The sequence below is a fragment of the Podarcis filfolensis genome, assembly GCF_964270895.1.
Source record: "Podarcis filfolensis genome assembly, chromosome: 16".
Taxonomy (NCBI): Eukaryota; Metazoa; Chordata; class Lepidosauria; order Squamata; family Lacertidae; genus Podarcis; species Podarcis filfolensis.
In genome coordinates this window covers 26,518,990-26,538,720 of record NC_139620.1, presented here as the reverse complement: position 1 = coordinate 26,538,720, position 19,731 = coordinate 26,518,990, and the positions used below count along the sequence as shown (strand labels likewise).

At 42.0% G+C, this 19,731-nt stretch overlaps 2 protein-coding genes and 1 long non-coding RNA gene across 3 annotated transcripts in view; 1 reads left to right on the top strand and 2 right to left on the bottom strand.

Moving 5' to 3' along the window:
- Window positions 1–2,021, bottom strand: part of SPECC1L (sperm antigen with calponin homology and coiled-coil domains 1 like) — a 52,871-nt gene extending 50,850 nt beyond the window's left edge. Inside the window, exon 1 of the mRNA XM_083589830.1 lies at window positions 1,686–2,021. The gene's annotated coding sequence lies outside the window, so the exon portion shown is untranslated. The remainder of the gene's footprint in view (window positions 1–1,685) is intronic.
- A 35-nt stretch (window positions 2,022–2,056) lies between these two features.
- The window catches only part of LOC310751467, a 31,494-nt gene continuing 13,819 nt past the window's right edge, over window positions 2,057–19,731 (top strand). The window contains exon 1 of the long non-coding RNA XR_014542530.1: window positions 2,057–3,389. This is a non-coding gene — a long non-coding RNA (uncharacterized lncRNA). The remainder of the gene's footprint in view (window positions 3,390–19,731) is intronic.
- The window catches only part of BCR (BCR activator of RhoGEF and GTPase), a 99,535-nt gene continuing 89,701 nt past the window's right edge, over window positions 9,898–19,731 (bottom strand). The window contains exon 23 of the mRNA XM_083589734.1: window positions 9,898–19,360. Within this exon, the coding sequence (XP_083445860.1) occupies window positions 19,271–19,360 (90 nt within the window). The 3' untranslated portion in view covers window positions 9,898–19,270. The remainder of the gene's footprint in view (window positions 19,361–19,731) is intronic.

The following is a 19,731-nucleotide window of genomic DNA, read 5'->3' as shown; positions in this document are numbered from 1 at the left end:
GGCTGCTGCTGGCAGCCCTACAACAGATGGAAAAAAGCACCAGGAGGCTGAAGGCAGCTGCTCTGTTGACAACAATATCAAGTGCTCTATATAGGTACTGAAGACACACCTCTTTACCTTGGCCTTTAACACTTGAGAGAAATATTTTTAGAAGTCACCTTAGTGGGGGAGAAGGTGGGGTGTAAATGATGGGCTCAAGATGTTGGACATAACATTATGTTGGCTGACTGGGAACAGTTATGGACCACAGGTATGAAGTTCACGGCATGTAATGCCTTAAGAGAGAATATTATGAAAATGATATACAGGCGGTACATGACACCAGTCAAGCTTGCAAAAATCTATCATTTGCCCGATAATAAATGTTGGAAATGTAAAGAGACTGAAGGCACATTCTTTCACCTTTGGTGGACGTGCCCAAAGATTAAGGCTTTCTGGGAGATGACTTATAATGAAATGAAAAAGGTATTTAAATATACCTTCCTGAAGAAACCAGAGGCCTTTCTCCTGGCATGGTTGGCCAATTGGTGCCAAAGAAGGATAGAACTTTTTTTATGTATGCAACAACAGCAGCAAGAATACTTATAGCGAAGTATTGGAAGACACAAGAGCTACCCACCCGGGAAGAATGGCAGATGAAAGTGATGGACTATATGGAACTGGCGGAAATGACTGGCAGAATCCGAGACCAGGGAGAAGAGTCGGTAGAAGAAGATTGGAAGAAATTTAAAGACTATCTACAGAAACATTGTAAAATTAAGGAATGTTTAAAGGATGTTGGAATGAAGTAATGTGGTTTTTGCAGTAATGTTATATAGGGTTAAGGAAGAATGGATTGTTAACAGGTCAGAATGTAAAGTTACAATATATCAAGATAAATTAATAAGATAAATACAAGAATGGAAAGGACTTGCTGAAACAATCAATTTAACTAGAATACAAAAAAGGGAGGTGTGAGGAGGTCAAGGAAATAAGTAAATGAAAGATAAGTTATGGAAAGATGGATTTCTTTTTAACTGTTTTTACTTTTTCTGTATTTTGTATTTTTTGTTTTTTCTTTTTCCTTATTTTTGTAATTTTTTTGAAACTTTAATAAATATTTTTTTTAAAAAAAAGAAGGTGGGGTGTAAATGTAGCAAATAAATAATAAAAGCCTACTCAGCTTTCCAAACATTACTGAAAGCATGTGGAAAAAGCACTGTAGGTGTTTCGGGCAGGAGCAGAAGAGGGAAATGTTCGTACCCGTAGCCAGGGACTGGGGATGGGAGCTGATGCTAATCCCATATACACTACCGTGAACTCCTTGGCAGAAAAGTGGGAAAGACATGTAACAAACTAGAACAGCAATAATAATCATAGTCACCATACCCCGCCTTTCTACAGAGGGTCGAGGCGGCCTACGAAGGATGGAGAAATGACATGTAAATAGGAGTAACTGGGGGGGGGGGGAGAGACACCGTGTGAGGAAAGACCGGAGGCGGAACACGGGGGTGGGGAAGAGCACAAACAAGACCCCTGAGGGAGAGGAGGGCGGACCCCGCGCCAGGCCTGGGCGGCCAAGACAACGGCGGCGACCCTCCGCCCCGCCTCAGAGGAGGGAGGTCGTTCTTGGGGGGTGAGGGGGGCGTTTCCGTTCCCTTTCCCTTCGCCGCCCCCCCCAACTCTGAACCCCGCTCGGTCCTTACCCGACAGCGCCGCTTATTCCTCCTTCTTTCTCACTGGGGGAGGGGGGGAGGCCGGGCCCGGTAAGGAGGGAAGAGGACGCGCTTCTCCAAGCGGCGTCGGCGTCAGCGACGACAACAACCGCCGGGGCTGCAATTACCCCTCTTCCCTCAGAGTGCTAGAGCGCCGTACAGCGCAGGCGCCGAGCTGGAGACAGCACCGCGCAGGCGTGAAAGTTTCGGGAACGCCGAGAGGCACATCGGGCACGGCGGCTGACGAGCGAGCCAAGAGTCACGCGGGGCATGCGCGGCTCCGCTTCGGTTGCTTTCCTCTCCCTCTCTCTGCTGATTCCCCCGCCAGCCCCGCCCCACACCTCCGCGCGCGTCGCGGGGCGGGAAGCTGCGAGGGAGCGAGGGGGCTCCTGAACAGCGAGGAGGGGGCGTTTGAAAAAGGCGGGAAACCCCCCGAGGGGACACTGAGGGAGGTGGAAAACGACCAGAAAGAGAAAAACAAACTGGTCCTCAGAGATGGAAATGCGCGATAAAGCAAAGGCGTCTTTATAACATGGTCCCAGTCATGTATATCTGCCATATTTCCACTAATGAGGGAATTCTTAACCTTATACAGTATTCACGTTATTGAACTCTTCCCCCCGCAAAAAAAAATTCCCGAGCTCCGCTTTGCCTTTTTTTGTTTAGCTGTTGAGCTCTATTTTTGAGGGCCACTGGCCAATTTTTGTGCACGCCTATTTTGAGGTACAAATAGATAAGGTCCAATTTGACCATCTATGGTGCCGATTACCTTAACAAAGTTTCCTTCCAGGTTCAGATTATGAAAAGGGATGGGAAACATGTCATAAATTACTCTATTTATATCCAAAGAGTTCAAGGTGAAATACGTAATTCCCCATTTTATCCACACAACCCTGTGAGGTAGGTTAGGCTGAGGGGCAGTGACTGGCTCAAGCCTACCCAACTGGCTTCATGGCTGAGTTGGGATTTGAACCCTAGTCTTCCAGGCCTCTAAGCACTACACAATTATATCCTGCTCTTCCAAAGGAGCCCAGGGCAGCAAGGTGGTGCTGCCCCCTTCTTCTGTATTTAGCTTAATCCACACCAAACAGAGGTGCTGCACGCTGCTGGGTGGTTCTTTTTTTTTGGACTGAGGGATCACGCTTCACATTTGGGTGGGCTGCTAGACACGGACCTTTTTGTTAGATGGCCCAATTGCCTCATCTGGTTCAGAGTACCTCTCTGTAATATAGACTTGTGTGCCAGCTGCACCCTCTCCTGGACATAGAGCCTGTCCACCAACATCAGAATTCGGAGTGCTGGTTTTGATATACTGTATAAAGCCCTGAACAACTTGGGGGCTGCCTTATTATGGAGTCAGAGCTCCATCCCATCTAGCTCAGTATTGCATGCACTGACTGGTAGTGGCTCCCCAGGGTTTCAAGCAGGGGTTTCTCCCAAAGAGACCAGGGATTGAACCGGGGACCTTCTGCATGCAAAGCAGATGCTCCTCCTTCTCCAACCTTCTCCAACCATTTCCACATAAGGCTGCTCAGGTGCTAAAAATCATCCTCTACGGTCCTGCTCTTGATTCTCCTGACTTTTGAAGTGAAATGCTGGCAGCGACAGGGGCTTTTCCATTGTTGCCTCTGACTTTGAAGTTCGATCCCAAAGGCGCTTCATCTGCTTCCACCATCTTATTCTTCCCAGCACCAGGTAAAAACCTTATTTTCCAATGTTAGTCTATAATTTTGTTTTATGCTGTCCTGCTGTGGTTTTGTTTTACGCTGTTCCTATCCGATCATGTTTTTATTATCTTTTGAAGCTACTGTGAGAGGTTCAGCTAAAGTGCAGCTGATAAGTATTGCAAACCAGCAAGCAAATCTTTAACATCTATATGAAACCAGAGGGAGAGTTTATCCAGGGATTTGGACTGCGGTGTTTGTCGGGTTGAAATAACGACAGACAGGTAGCGAGTGTCATCTGGGAGGCATCTCCTGAGCAAGTCTCGAGGAGCCTCTTTTATTGAATATTACAGCATTGCCACATATGTGCTTATTGCTGATTGGTTAACACAAGTACAAAGCAAAGGTTGCATATAGGCATTAATCACCTATATAGGTGATTAAAGGCTGGGAAAGGGAGCACAGAATTGGACAGGCGTGAAAACCTCCTTATTAAACTTTTACTAGTGATTGATATAGCATTCATCCGTAGATGTGGTCAACTATGCATTAAGAACAGGTCAGGTACGAATTCAATGTGAACTGAACATTCTAGGAATGTTTCAGCTTAGAACGGTTTGCGCAGCATCATATGCAGAAGCGAAGCTTTCCTTCATCTCCTCCTTTCTTTTTTATTTAAAAGTGAGGGGGACAAAAATACTTCGGGATACGTGGTTTGCCCTCGCATACCCGAAATAAGTCTGCCCACTGATGATGTTATGTGATTTCAGGGTGAATGGGACAAAAATACTTCGGGATACGTGGTATGCCAGCGCATGCCCGAAATAAGTCTGTCCACATCTCCCCTAATGTTTACTGTTGGTGCTGCCATTTCACAAAGTAGGCAGCAATGACTTTATTAGGTGGCTGAGGAGGATAAAAACACTGAGACCAAAGGCGTATGAGACCAGGGATGCACTGGATGATGCAACAGCAAAATTAATATACATATTATGATAATAACATATTGAAAAAGATTGCGAAGCCAATTCAGATTTGGCAACCAGCCAGTGAGCCACTGGGTAAACGAATCCCAGAGGCCAGAAAGTCCAACGTCCTGTTTGATGTGATGTGTGAGATTTTGCAAATGAGAAATTTGCTTTTGAATAGCTTTAGAATTGTCAGTAATATTGAAACAGCACATGTCATGCACTTGTTCACAACCATAATGATGAAGCATCAGCAAATAATCAATTGCGGCACAATTCTGTAAGAGTCCATGCTGGAGTTCACTCTGTTCTTTATTCAAAAGGTGAAGAGCTTGTGAGGTAAAGTTCAGAGCTTTTGCTGCGGAGCAAGCTAAAGAGTTAATATTCCTGCTATTCCGTACAGCCAATCCAGGGACTCCTAAGAGAGAGACAGCTAGAGAAATATATTCAGATCTGCTAGGGAGAGAAACAGAATCATCACAATCATTAGTCAATTCCACAGAGCGTCGATATCGAGAGCGGGATAAATGATGCTTCTTGGGTAAAATGATAGACAAGCGGCTTAAGCAGCAAGGTGTGCCATGGCTAATGTTCGCCGGAATATAATTGAATGTGTAGCCTGGGCACGACCAGAACCAGCCTTCAGGCAGCTCTGTATTTGTATACATAGGAAATATTTACATAATCAGAGCAGTTAAAATTATCCTTGCCCATTTTCACACAGTTGGTTTTTGTGCAATTGACCATACGGGCACAAGTGATATTAAAAGAGGCCACGTATGGGGTCAACAAATCAATGGCCAGAGATGGGCGTCGGCGAACTTGGTTACCCCAGTTATGGTAACCGGAATAACCAAGGGTGCGGAGAGAATCATTATGGGGTAAGGATGAATAAAACCAGGTATCATTTTGCAAATTGAGAGGGTCATGGCAAACAGGGATGAGGCAGGAGCCAAGGATTTCACCTATTGATACCTGTTGAGTTAGGCAAAAGGAAGAAACATTGAGGGTTTTTGCAAAAGATTCCCACACATTTGTTGGTGTGGAATCACCGCTATTAGGAGCGAAAGCAGAGAGGGGCAAAAACAAAACACCGAAAATGAGCACTATCATGGAATTTATATTAAGGCAGGAAATGAGACACAGAAGCAAATCTCCATTTCCCACTTTTCTTTTCTTTTTGACGAAGATGGGGGTATTATCCGCCAGGGGCTCTGCATTGTTTAGCAAAATGACCTGGGCGTTTGCAATTGAAGCAGTTGCCTGTTGGCTTATTGCCAGCCTGGATGGCACCGGCAAGCAAAGACATCGCATGGCTCTGACTGCCGACATCTGCACAGGTTTGAATCATATCGGCTAGGTCATATTTGGGGCGATGTACAACTGACTGCAGTGCCTTCTTGCAGTCGGTGTTTGCATTTTCAAAAGCCAATTTTTTCATCAATTCATTTTGAGCTGTAGGGTCATCTATCTGCCTGGCAATTGATTCTTTCAATCTATCTATAAATTGATGGTAAGGCTCCGAATGTTGTTGCTTAATATTAAGAAAGGAGCTCAGTGGTTGCCCTGAGACAGGGACTTTCTGAAAGGCGCGTTGCACACAGGTCGCGGTGCGACTGAAATGCAAAGGTGTCAGTGTCGCCTGGGCTGTTATATTATCATACGGACCAGCGCCATAAAGTTGATTGGCTGTATGCTGTGGATCAGCCAGGGCTGCTGCATTATGCTTAAATTCACTTTCAAAAACTACATATTGTGCCGGAGATAAAAGCATGCGCATCAAATCTTTCCAATCTTGGGGTAGCATTGTGTAACCGCTTGCGATCCCCTCCAGCATCCCCAGCACATAAGAAGATTTGAGGCCAGAATCAGTAATGGCTCTCCTTAGTTCCCTCATCACAGAATAAGGAAGTGCCTCGTACAACACCTGTTGTTGAGCAGTTCCTGGGTTTGCATAGGTGATAGGGAAAGCAGATGGCATTTCACCAGCCCATTCAGCCGCCTCCTCCAGGGAGAGGTGCCCCTGCTGCCTAGCTTGAGAAAGCGCGGCGCGTACAGCTCCTGTGGAAGAGCACGCAGGGGCTGGGGCAGGCAGAGGAAGAATGGGGGGGTGGATGTGGGCTGAGGCGTAGGGAGGGGCTGGCAAGGTTGCGATGGAGGTAAAATCTTAGGGTAAGGTGGAGGATTGTCTGCAATTGGCAAAAGAGCAGGTGCCGTCGGGGGCTGAGATGCCTGAGGTCCTAATCTAGCGACGGCATCTGCACACTTCTGCCAAGTGAGCAGACAATGAATCGGTGCCCTCGGTTCTGCAAAAAGGGTTTTTCCGATCTTTTGCCAAGCCTCTGACCCTAAAGACCCCGATTCCGGATACCAGGGGCATTGGCAAGCAATCTCACATAACAATTGTTCAATTTCTTTCAAAGAAATATGAGCACCCACCACCCGCTGTCTAACGAGATGGAGCAACTCCTTGGCATGCTCCTGCTGGAACCTAGTCAGTCCCCCCCCCCCCAATACTCACGAATTAGCGAGCTGAGACTTTTCCAGTCGAGTGAAGTACAGGGGCTTGGCTGCGTAAGGGATCTGGCAATCACGTCAGGGTCACCAGATGTTGGGTTGAAATAACGACAGACAGGTAGCGAGTGTCATCTGGGAGGCATCTCCTGAGCAAGTCTCGAGGAGCCTCTTTTATTGAATATTACAGCATTGCCACATATGTGCTTATTGCTGATTGGTTAACACAAGTACGAAGCAAAGGTTGCATATAGGCATTAATCACCAATAGATTAAAGGCTGGGAAAGGGAGCACAGAATTGGACAGGCGTGAAAACCTCCCTATTAAACTTTTACTAGCATTCATCCGTAGATGTGGTCAACTATGCATTAAGAACAGGTCAGGTACGAATTCAATGTGAACTGAACATTCTAGGAATGTTTCAGCTTAGAACGGTTTGCGCAGCATCATATGCAGAAGCGAAGCTTTCCTTCATCAATATGCTGGTGACACACAGCTCGCTCTCTCCATTTCATGAGCATCCACAGTAGCTTTGGAGGTCTTTAATTGGTGCCTATAATGATGGATTGGAGGCAGGCTAGCAAACAGGGTAAAGGTGCTGCTGAGCCAGGTTGGAGGTATACATCTTGTTTTGAATAGAGCTGCACTCATATCAGTTTCATTGTTTGGGGTGGGGTGCCCCAGGGTTACCAGGGGCCAGCTTTTGTACAACTTTGGCTGGAATGCCAGTTGTTTCCTTTTCTTACTCAAGCAAAGCTGATCATAGTCACAAATGCCTTGGTTACATCCCGGTTGGATTACTGCAGTTTGGAAGCTTCACCTGTTATAAGATGTGACTGACCAACATTTTCCTGGGGAACATGCAACCACAATACAGTGGTACCTCGGGTTACATACGCTTCAGGTTACAGACTCTGCTAACCCAGAAATAATACCTCGGGTTAAGAACTTTCCTTCAGGATGAGAACAGAAAACGCGCAGCGGGAGGCCCCATTAGCTAAAGTGGTGCTTCAGGTTAAGAACAGTTTCAGGTTAAGAACAGATCTCTGGAACGAATTAAGTACTTAACCCGAGGTACCACTGTATTGATTTTTATGTGCAGTCACCACTAGCTCATTTCTAGGTACAATTCAAAGTGCCCATAAAGCCCTTAACTATTTTAGACTAGGATATTTGAACGACTCCATGAGCTCACCTACCCACTACTGTATTCTGTTCTTCACAGGCCTTACTCTCTCTGCATCCTGCTGCCACCATGCCCACCTATATGGAACATGTTGAGTGACGAGGACTTTTTTGTTGTGGTGCCTGGATTGTGGAACTATATTTGAGGAAGCCTGGTTAGCCCCCTTCATATAGGGTTGCCCATATCTGGTCAATACTTTCTTTGCTGGCAGCAACTTTGTAGGATGGGTTTGGACTTAATTTTTTTGCTCCTGCTGTTGCATTTTAGCAGTGTCTGTATTTTTGCTCTTTGTTCATGTTATCGTTCAGGTTGTTTTTAATTGAAGATGCGTAAGAAATCTGGTGGGTGGGGGGCATCTCAAAAGGTGGGGTAGAAATGATTTTTAAAATAATGTCCTTCAGCTGTACTTATGAGATATTATTATATGGACCATATGCTATTTTTAATGTACAGTCATGTTTCCAAGATGTTTTCACTATCCATATATTCCATAGCTTGAAATGGAAAAGGGTTAGTAGACCAACCCACTGAACTTGTGTGCTTGAGCTGCTGGCTTTTCAATGAGATTTTCCAATTGCTTAGGCCTGTGATTCATTTTATATTACAGCTTATATACATGGCTTTCAAAGATTGCATTTCAGTGGAGCAGTCCCTTAATTGATGAAACATCAACCAGGTCCTCTATCCCATTCTTTTATTGCTGCCTCAGGGGCTTTGCACAGGAGCTCACATACATTTCTTATTTTGCTGAACTGCAGCTATTTTGTACAAATAGCTGCAATGTGCATGATCAATACTCTTAATAATAATAATATACCTGCAATGTCTGGCCAGGTAAATGCCCAGTGGCTCTGTTTAAGAAGAAAAAAAGGAACAGAAAATAGTACTACAAGAGCTTTCTGGAATCCAGTTGCATCATTTCTGACATATACATTTTCAGTATGATATAATCTTAGTTTATTTAATATCTCTGTTCAAATTTAAATATGAATTAGTCTACCATTTTAAAGGGTGGACACTCACGTCTGACAGCCCCATGCTTTTATGTAGCAGGCATGATCATTGCAGGTATATTAGTAAACCTGCAGCAAAAGCATGACATACTGACAATATACCTGCACCTGCATTTGCTCTTTAATAACTGGTTGGTTGGGGGTTAGATATTTGGATGGTTGGTGGGAATTTATGAGTGAGGCTTAAATGTGGAGGACTGCTAAGGATGTATTTGGGAGAGGTTACTATCTGGGAGTTGGGGGGAGTCATTTTGGCATATAAGTTAATTATAGCAGAGCTTTCCCAACTGTGTGTCACGACATGTTAAGTGTGTCAGCTGCAGTGTGTAGGTGTGTCACATGAATGAACCCCACACTCCTCCTGGGGCTTGAAAGGTTTAGTTTAACCTCCGGTTTGCTAGTGAAACTGAATTACTGTGCCATGAAATGATGCAAAACTGAATTACTGTGTTGCCAAATGATGCATGTTCAAAAAGTTTGTCACCAACTTGAAAAGTTTGGAAAGAAACTATGGGGTGGCTTCTATTTCAGTTGTTGTTGTTTTTTTGTAGTAAACAACAATACTGTTTTGCGGAATTTATTGTGCTTTTGTATGTAACTGTTGTTATCAGTTACAACCCCATGGGGAACAGTTTCCTGAGGTAAGGGAAAGATATTCTGTAGATGTTCTGAAACATTTTCTATACTATGGCTGTTTCTGGGCATTTAGACACCGGCTCTGGAGCTGAGCCCTGGTTCAAATTAAGTTCTGTCCCCATGGTGCTAGGATATTCAGTTTGTCCTGTCTTCAAGGAATGCTTCGCATATTCATTCTGTTCCAGATACAGCCTGCTGAGAAATAAGACCATCTGAGTCCATTAAACAGATACGGAATAAATTTATTTAACATTGTGTACAAACAAAGACTACAAATGCCTTGGATCTCCTTGTTTCCCAAATACAGGTTTTTCAGTCCCTTTTCATTTCCTTCTTTTTTTTATGACACCTTTTAAATTTACTAACTTTTTGCTGTTTTTTTTGGACCTGTTCCAGACAGACAAAAGCACTAGAAAAACAATTATATTCCACAGCAGTTCCAAGTGCTCAGCATCTCTCTTCAGAATCAACTTTACTGTTTTACTTTTCTGAATTGGACTCTGGAATATTGAAGCAAGGAATATTGAAGCAGTATAAAATGCCAATGCAAAAATGCTTTTAAAACACGAAGGCGGTCTTAAAAACAATGACAACAAATATTAGCTTCATGGCTGAAATGTGACCTAGCAGTGAACAAAAAAAAACCCTTCTCTCTAAGCTGAAAATGCAAGCATTTATATAATTTAATTGCATTTATACTTAAATAAATAGTTTATTCATCTGCTTTCCTCTGAATTCAACATGGATCATTAACAGAAGGAAGTTACAGAAGTTACATAGGCAAGTCCAAGTAAAACCACAGAAAAAGGATGCATATTTCATATTGTCAAACTCATAAATTTTTACCTTATTTCAGCTTGATTACTTAGCTGTATAACTCAGTATTTTTATTCTGTATTTCTACTGCTTTGTATAAATTTAATTTGGACATAGAAGCAGTTAACAGAATCACTTCTACGTTTAAGATGCTGAATGATGCATTTCCAGCTGTTAATACATTTTTGTGGGCTTCGGTTTTGTGATCATTCATCCAAGATAACTCTAAAATTTAAACAAACTTAATATTTACATACTAATTTACCCTTGGGCAATCCTTGGGTATTATCTGATTGTTGTTGTTTTTTAATTACAGGGCATGTGTCATGGGAAAACCACCAGCCAAAATTAGCAACTTCTTGGTTCCCCTCATTTCAGTAGAAAATTCAATACAGTACATGCTTAACTCTCCCACTGAAATTAATGAGATCTAGAATAGCAAACGTGGACTGAGTCATATCTACTGCCAGCATTTCATACATGCGGGTGATGGTTAAAATGATACAAGGCCTGTAAAGCAGAATGTCAGTGCAAAATCAACTTCAATTTTTCCAACTTGCTCAAATAAGCTAATGCCAAAAGATCTTTTCAAGTTGTGAGAATGTTAGTTTAACAGAAAGAAAGATTAAGACAGAAACCCATTTATAATAAAATAGCCTATTTGCTGTCCTTTCCACACAGTAACTTACAACCATCACTAATAATTTCATCTAAATTCATTATAGCTTATTTTGACTGTAACACAGTGAGGGCAAGAGTTCCTACGGTATTCATGTGATAAATGCAGTTACTGCATGATATCCCTTCATGAATCCTTACCTTTTATCATAGAAAGCAATTACTCACAGGAGGCCTGTCACCTCTCTTCTTGGTCAAAACATGCCATCACGTTACCAGAACATATGCATTCACTTTTGTACACATTTATAAACTATGAGTAGTTTCTTCCTGACCAATGATTAAAAATGCTGACTTGTATAGGGCATGATCAAAGGAGAGTAACTGTCAGCAAGTTTACCCTCTTAAAATATTTTTTCATTGTTTATCAATGTAAGGCTGATCATCTGCATTAGCACTCCCTGCAGGAAAGATTATGTGACCATTCCTGCTCCACGGAGATCCAGATTCAGGAATCCTACTCGAGTGATCCTTCTCAAAAAATTGGCTGAACACTAAGTGATGGCTAACCTTGGATATTGACTGGAAATTACTTGAAGAAATTCTCCTGTAAGTCATCCTGCCTGAGGAATTGAATTCACATAAACAAATCCAGTCAAAAGTTTGCCTAAGACCCTCTGTTACGGTCGGGATTACATTACATTTCTAGTGCTGCATCACCCCTAGTCCTAATCTCCAGACTCCTGAGAAGGGATGTGATGCTGAAGGCATGTTTTTGCCATTCCCAAGTACCTTGTCTTTTTACATGTAGGACTGAATGGCAATCTCACTGTTATATAAAGAACGTAAATTGGTATTAACTGAAGGGGACACCAGTGAAAGTAAGCCTGCACCTGGTGACCTGAGTTTTTCTGGATGTGGCAGGTTTTGCTTCCTGCAAGTAATCTGGCTTAGCTTTTTGGAACACAGCAGGAACCACTGATAACTATGCAAGCTTCTATCTGAATTACGGTTCTGCCCCTTCATAAACCCTGCATTCTTTCCTGATCATGCTAAAGGCCACAAAGCAGTGAAACCCAGAAGCTAACTTTTAAGTACTGGTAAATATTTGCACAGATTGCCAGAAGGGTTGTCAGTGAAAAGAGGACCAGAACATAATGGTGACGCAGAGATGACAGAGGATATGTACACTTTATTCTGCTGATTCTTTTTCTCTCTTATGAATCAGTTTTAAGAAACTTTCTGGAGGAATACCTTCCTTGACACTAACCTGGAGAGTGATGCTTATAATACAAAAGGAGTGATGAAGTATGGAAAAACAAGAGCGATACATTCCTACTGAAATGACACTAGCAATTGTTTTATAACCTGAAGCATACTAAAGGCATCCTTCCTGTGGAGACTCTTGTGGTCAGAGCCAAGGAAATGAAGAACCTCTACATTTGCTTACTCTTGTAGAGTTAACAGGCACATGCTAAGAAGCGTACTGAAAAGCCATAAGTCACTAGACTGCAGTATACTTAAATGTTAATCCAGCCATGACAGTGCACATGCAGAGCTTTGCTGAGGCCAGGAGTTTCCCTCTTCTCTACTTACAAGTGCAGAATTGTTTGGTCTGTGAAGGTTTATTAGAAGAAAACAGGAACCTGCTCCCTGCCTATAACAGGCTTTGGAATGTTCACTACTGTATGTGTGAAAGTGGTCTGATTAGACAAGTAATCTTCCATTAGTCTTTGTGCCCCTTGACAAGCTCTTGGGATAGGAGCTGAAAAAACCGACACAAGATCTGTGTGGCCCTTATTATGATATGTGAGAAATTAAACCATGTAGCACATTCAGCAGGGCACATGTGCAGAATGGGCAGCCAGTCCCCTCACTCACCACTTCCACAGCCACAAGGGCTGAAGCAGGAAATGGTAGATTAAAAAGCAAATCTATCCCATGATAATTCAGTTACAGCACAAACAAAACAGCTGATCCCAGTGTTACCACCCTAACTCAAAGCTCCAAAAGCAAACCTAAAGCTGTTCAGAACTATCTTCCTTGAGTGACCACAGGATAGGAATTCTATCATTGTGGTTTAACCCTTGCTGTGAATTGATAGGCAACAGGGTTCTCTTGGTTGTTCTTAAACAATAACAGCAAAACACAGGGAAGTTATATTGGAAGGGCACAATATCGTAGTCATTCACACCCAATAATATTAAGGATCTATGCTATGGATAACATTCTGTAAAATGGAATATTCTGTAGGTAACTTGATGTTTTAAAACCAGAGCATTGAGAAAGCTACATAAGGAACTTGGAATCATAGAAGATGAATAAAAACACCCTGGGTTTCTTGGAAGCAATTAGGAAGAGGCCTTCTAAAGTTGTATTTTATAACATTAAGGCATAGAAATTAATCTTCAAAAGATTCCATAAGATTATCTGCCAAGATTATCATCTTGGTTTATCAGTGATATGCAAAACCTGTAATATATGCCCACCCACTTATAACTAATTTGAAATTTCCGAGCTATACACCAAATGCATCCCGGAAGAATGGGATCACCATTGGAGGGCCGGGCTCCCTGCTATAGTTGGCACCTGAATGTGAAAAAAATCAGTTGCCTGAGCTTCCAGAATTCACAGTGGAGCAGAGTAAGAGAAAATCCTTTCAGAATATGTATTTTAAAGGCAGGTAGAGGGAAAGCCTAACCTGAAACTATAGGTTATCAGTTTTTTTGCATTCACAAACAACCTAGTATGGTCAAAACACCTTGGGTTGTATCTAATTGAGTGCTGCTCCGAGCAGACCCACTGAAATTAATGGACATAAATTAGTAATGTTTATTAATTTTGATGGTTTTTCTTTGAATATAACTAATGTTGGATACAACCCTTTATTCACTCAACCAATTCTTGGTCAAATCTGATGCAAAGTTATTAGGCTACTGCAAAAGAGAGGACTTTCCCCCTTTTGGGGTGGGGAGCTTTAGAAGGATGCTGCATACTTCTTTGGTTTGGTTTAGTCACTCAAGTGGTACTGTTCCCCTCTTGCCACTCCCATTCTTTAAATCTCTGAAAAGACTGAAGGAATAACCACCTCCAAGACTAACCAATCTGGTAATCTGTAGCTTGTCTGTGAGAGGCGCATGGAGGGGACATTAAGATCACACATGCATTTGCCAGTGTTGACAGAGGAGCAAGCCGCTTCCCCAACCTAGTATGTGATGCCAGAGTGCTGCATTAGTGCCAGGGGAAGGCTAAGTCCCCTCTGCCCAAGTGAGGTGGAGGAAGCACTAGTCTTGATACCCAGATAGGGATTTCAGTTTGGAAATTGTGAGCTTGGGAGCAGGGCAACCTTAAGCTCTGAGTAGAAGCCCTTGCTTATAGTAGCAGCTTAGGCAGGCAGTGGGACAGAGGCACCCTCTAGAAGAAAGGAATCCTTGTCTTGAGGGGCTTTCCTATGAAGTAGCTACTTGCTTATCACCTGCCCACATCACCCCAGTTATGTTTCATCCTCAGAGAGGCGCAAGGCCATGCTGATGTGGAGACCAGTATACTGAAAGGCAGTCCTGGTGATTTTAAGAAAACTCCAAGCAGGGGAAATAAGAACCCCTTCACTTGAAAATCTGGATCATTTTTACAGTGTTGCATGCTTAACAGATCATTTAAAACAAAAACAAAAAACCAACCCTTTCTCAATTTTCAGATCAGTTTAAATTTAAATTCAGATCAGTTTCCCAGCTCAGAATTGCAATTATTCAGGAAAGCATAGGTTTATAATACTAATTCATAATTATTAATACTAATAATAAAATCAATTAATTGCCTAAATTAATTGTCCAATCTCTCCAACATCTACGTGCCTCCATGTAAGAATTCACCTGCTCATCAAAGCAGCTCTCAAGGTTTCCAAAGCAAAGGCATCCTCCTTACAACTATGCAGTATAAAGTATCAATTCAATATTAAAATTACAGTTTTATGTAAATTTTTTAAAATAAGTCAGGCAAGGTGAATTGGCACATTTGTAGTCTTTGTAGTATTGCTTTTCCAGTTGTAAGCTGCAGCTATAGATAAGTAACAACCAATGATGCACAAAGGAAAATAGCAGCCCCTTTTGAATGAGAAGTGGTGCAAATTCAAAATCAGAAGACAAAAAAAGACGAAGCCCTTAAGAAATTACAGTTCTCAGAACAGGGTCAAAGCAACCCTCCCCCCAGCCCTCGCATCTCAAGAAAAACATTTAAGGCCTCTCTAAGGCTTCCATGTCATTGTAGAGGATCTGATTAGCTCTTTAAGCACCACCAATCTCTGCAGCTCCCTTGTGCTGGTTCTTCAGGTAATACAAGTCCAGTACAACTACATGAAAGACTGTGATTGTGAGACCAGTTGAACTTGCAATACAAGTATGACTGGAATGTCAAGGTAGGACTATCTCTTATACTTGGGGTGGCCCCAAACTTCCCAAGAACAGGCTTGTGTAAATCCAAAGAAAGTGTGCATATAAACTTTTAGTGCCGTACCAAAAATTGACCAAACAGGGATGCTATGATACTGTATCATAGGGGTATCCTTTGCTAACAAGATACTTTGGGATATTTGGACAGGATGACCCATGCTCCTCCCGCTTTTCCATCTCTGAAGAGAGCCGAAGGAGGCAAGCTCAGTTCAGCCTAGAATCTGTTTGTATCCTGAATCCATGGAATGATCCCAACATCTGAAGTCTTCCTTCACCCCTAGCCTTGCATGGCCACCCCCAAATCCCTCAACAATAGAATTTTGTCCAGTACATTGATCATTAATATGGAGCGGGATTAATCAATTCTGCCATTCTACTACGTGGGAAGGAATCTGAGATACCATATTTACTCAAATGTAATGTGCACCTTTTTTGGCCAAATTACATCACGAAAATTAGGGTGAGCATTAGATTTGATGGTGCATTAGATTTGATTGCAAGCTTGAAAAACACTGCTGACATAGCAAATACTTTTTTGGTTACAAGGTTTTGAAAATTGAGGTGCGTATTTGATTCGATAGCACATTAGATTTGTGTAAATACAGTAGCTTGGTCAATCATTTCCCAGCCCCATAGCTCATGCGTCCGTCCCCTTTAAAGCCATAGGGGAGAACCATTGCCTAGAACATCCTCATCCTAGTGCTCTCCAGATGTTTTGGACTGTAACTCTCATCAACCCCAGCCAACACAGCAATTGAGGAAAGCTGGCTTAGAAGGACAGAAAGAGAAATGGTTGTATGGGATGAGACAAAGCAGGGTAGAAAACTGCAATTCAGACAGTATATCTTCCTGTTAACAGAATTATCCCATTATTTTTTACCTCTAATAATAATAATACTAAATTTAATAGCATGTTAGATACCTTCACTTTTTTTTAGCACCTCCACAAATACTTTGCAATCCACACTTCTTTTTAAAGGCTTGATTGAACAGCAAGGGAAATGGGAGAAGTAGAATTTAGATTATAGTGAAATTAGTCTAGAGAAGAACATTTGTAACATGCTGCAGCCCCATTTGGATATAACATATCTTGGCTTACTAAGCCAAAATACAAATGAACTTTGTGCATGCAAATGCTGTCCCTTTCTCTCTTCTCTGTGTCCCATGACTGAAGACATATAGTACTGGGTTACTTTACCATAGTTTCCTGTTACATCCAAACCAAGAGACTATGGCTACCATGTTCTAATCAGTGCCTGAAACTGTGAAAGCTGTAAATGATCAACTTCACTTGCTGCACACTATTTACCAGGAGTCCTGCAGCTGGATCAGGTCAAAGACATAGTCCAGCATGCTTCCTCTGGGAAGCTCACAAAGCACCACACAACCCTCTTCCTGGTGCCTCTGACACTGCAGGTACCATGTAGGCAACACAACTAATAGCCACTGAAGGGCTTATCCTCTATAAGATTTGCCTAATCTGCTTTTTGAAAGCCATTTATGTTACTGGCTATCACACCATTTTTTGGCAGCAATTTCTGTTGTTGAAGAGAAGAGAAGAGAAGGGAGGAAGGACAGAATGAAGCACACGAATGCAAGGCTCGTGCATATCTTGGCTTAATAATTTAATTTATTAATTAACGGTATTTCTATGCCACTCTGTAACCAAAGTTCTGTGAGTGGCTTACACAAAAATTGTTAAAATACAATAATGACAATTAGAAAAACAATAACAGTATAAAATAAAGTGAGAACAATAAAATAATAAGCTGATAGAGGTTACGTCTAAACAGGGACAGTATTGTAGCCTTGGTAGGAAGAGGAGCTAAGCAATATCAGATTCCCATATGAATAATTTTAAGGAACATGAAAGATGCGGGAATACACATAGAAAATGACAAAACCTCTCCTCTCTTTCGGAATGTGTGATTTCATAATACCCAAAGCAGCTGACATTATGGAACAGTACCCAAAAAAACCCAAAACCCATCAGTAAGGCTGTCAAAGCATACATTTCTCCACTACCTTTTAGTTTTGTTTAACAAGGAGAATCACTTTTATTTATCAGAACTTAGGAACATGACAAACCTTTGTGGGCGTCTCATTCCCTACTTCAATCCTTCTCCTGAACCAAGCCAACAATTTAGTTTAACATCTTAGCCCTTTATCACACTTTTAATAAGGAAGGAGGGGCTCTGTCTTCTTCTCCCTTGCCTGCAAGCAGTTTCTGGTCTTCTTGGTAAAATTGGTGGCATGTATGGGTATAACTAAAAATTATGCTGGATGACCAAGTGGGAAGCGATAGGCAAAATATCTCCCCAAATATAATGCAAAATCAGAGCAAAAGCAAAAACCTCCCTGTCCATTTGAGGACTCTACAATTAGTTCATGTTTCCAGTTCCCAGCACTGATCCTTTCCCAGTGGTATAATTCACTGGTGCCTAGATACGGCTGCTCTGAAGTCCATGAATGTCTAGGATTTCTGAAAAATACAAAATGCTCCCTGCTCAATCAACCATCATTGTGTAGGTTATCAAACATCTTATCAAAACATTTATATTTACCAGCAAAAAAGGGGTTGAGGTGGAAAAGACAATTTCCATAAGCAACATACAAAGTCTCAAGAAAGAACATAAAAATTCAAGTATCGAAAAAGCGATTCTGATGAAAGTTTAGGTCAAGCAGCTGGGAGACAGCCATTGACATTTGTCCCCAGATCTCTGAAGAAATGTTATGGTGTTTATGTGTAGGCACAGCCTTCATCATCTGGGTGGAGAACTGGATAAAAGTTTTTTTTTCTTTTTTATATGGGGAAATGGGATGAAGCTCCCCATTTTGCAAGTGATCTTCTATTCTATTTAGAATGCCTGAAGAATTTAGCAAATCTTTCACATTAGCATTGCCCATTATTTTTTTGGTTCATACAGAAAGTAAGGTCATCTAAATACTTGCCATCATCACACCCTCCCCCAGTCTCCTTTACCACACTGGCCTTAATATGATGCAACAGGAAGTGCCTCCTTTATCAACCCCTACCCAAAAAGGGACAAAAGGCAAGAAAATGTGGTTTCTTCTCTCCATTTCCAAGAAAAGAGGCAAGTCTGTGACAAAAACAACAACCAACCAAGAGGTCTGATTGTATATGAAGCCTCTAATTCATTAATTTATTTATTTATTTAAAAAGAGACTAGTTGAAATCAAGATTTAAATTTCCATGTAGAGGGCATCATAAATGCATATACTTTGCAGTATTCCATTAAAAACCAAAACAGCAGCTATTAAAGCTACAGTTTTGATATATCCTTTTGCTCTTCACAAGAGGTCCAAGTAGAAATCTTGAAGCTTCCCAAAGATAAAATTAATTCCATTGAAAAAAACAAAACCCACAGAGGAATCTGTTCTTTCACATACCCCACAAGAAACAGTTTTTGCTGCTCAGGGCTACCCTCTGCTGGTTGAAAACTCACAGCACAGCCTGGCCCAGTTCTTTCTTGTTCTAGTGGTCAAAAGAGGAAGGAATCTTTCTTTTTCTTTCTTTTAAAAAAAGTCTTCAGCCTATCATTGCCTGGCAAATAGCAGAGGGACTGAAGGCCTTATTTCCTCCTGGTAGGCAAGGACAGACCAGGAATGTCTGAAGGAGTAATGTGTTTCTCTCATTCCCAGTGGGGCAGTTCACACCCATGGCAAATTCCACACGGACTGATCAAGGCTCCTACACTTCTGTGGAGAACAGGATACTCTGTCTCTTGCTATCAGGGGTGGGGATAGTCTCTAGCTGCAAGAAGTAGAGAAGAACTTGGACCTGGAAAACAAAGGAGAAAACAGGTCAATGAAAGCCAGTGTAGTGAAGTGACCTAACTATGAGGGCAACTGCTTTATGTAGCAGATTTTGGATGCTGTATACTCAATGGGAGATCCAGGTTGGAGCACAAGCCATGGGAAAATTAGGCTATCTGTTCATTTACTTATTTAAAGAATGCATTTCCACTCTTCAATAACTTTCCTACAGCAGTTTACTGTTTTTATTACGTTGTGTAACAAAACACAGAGAAAACTTTCAGCAACGTTAGTGACTGGCTGATAGCTAGAGCAAGCCTAATCCCACAAGGTGAGCCACTGGGCTTTGCCTTGCCTTGGGGACACTATGCACTCATTAAGTTGCAAAACTTTTCC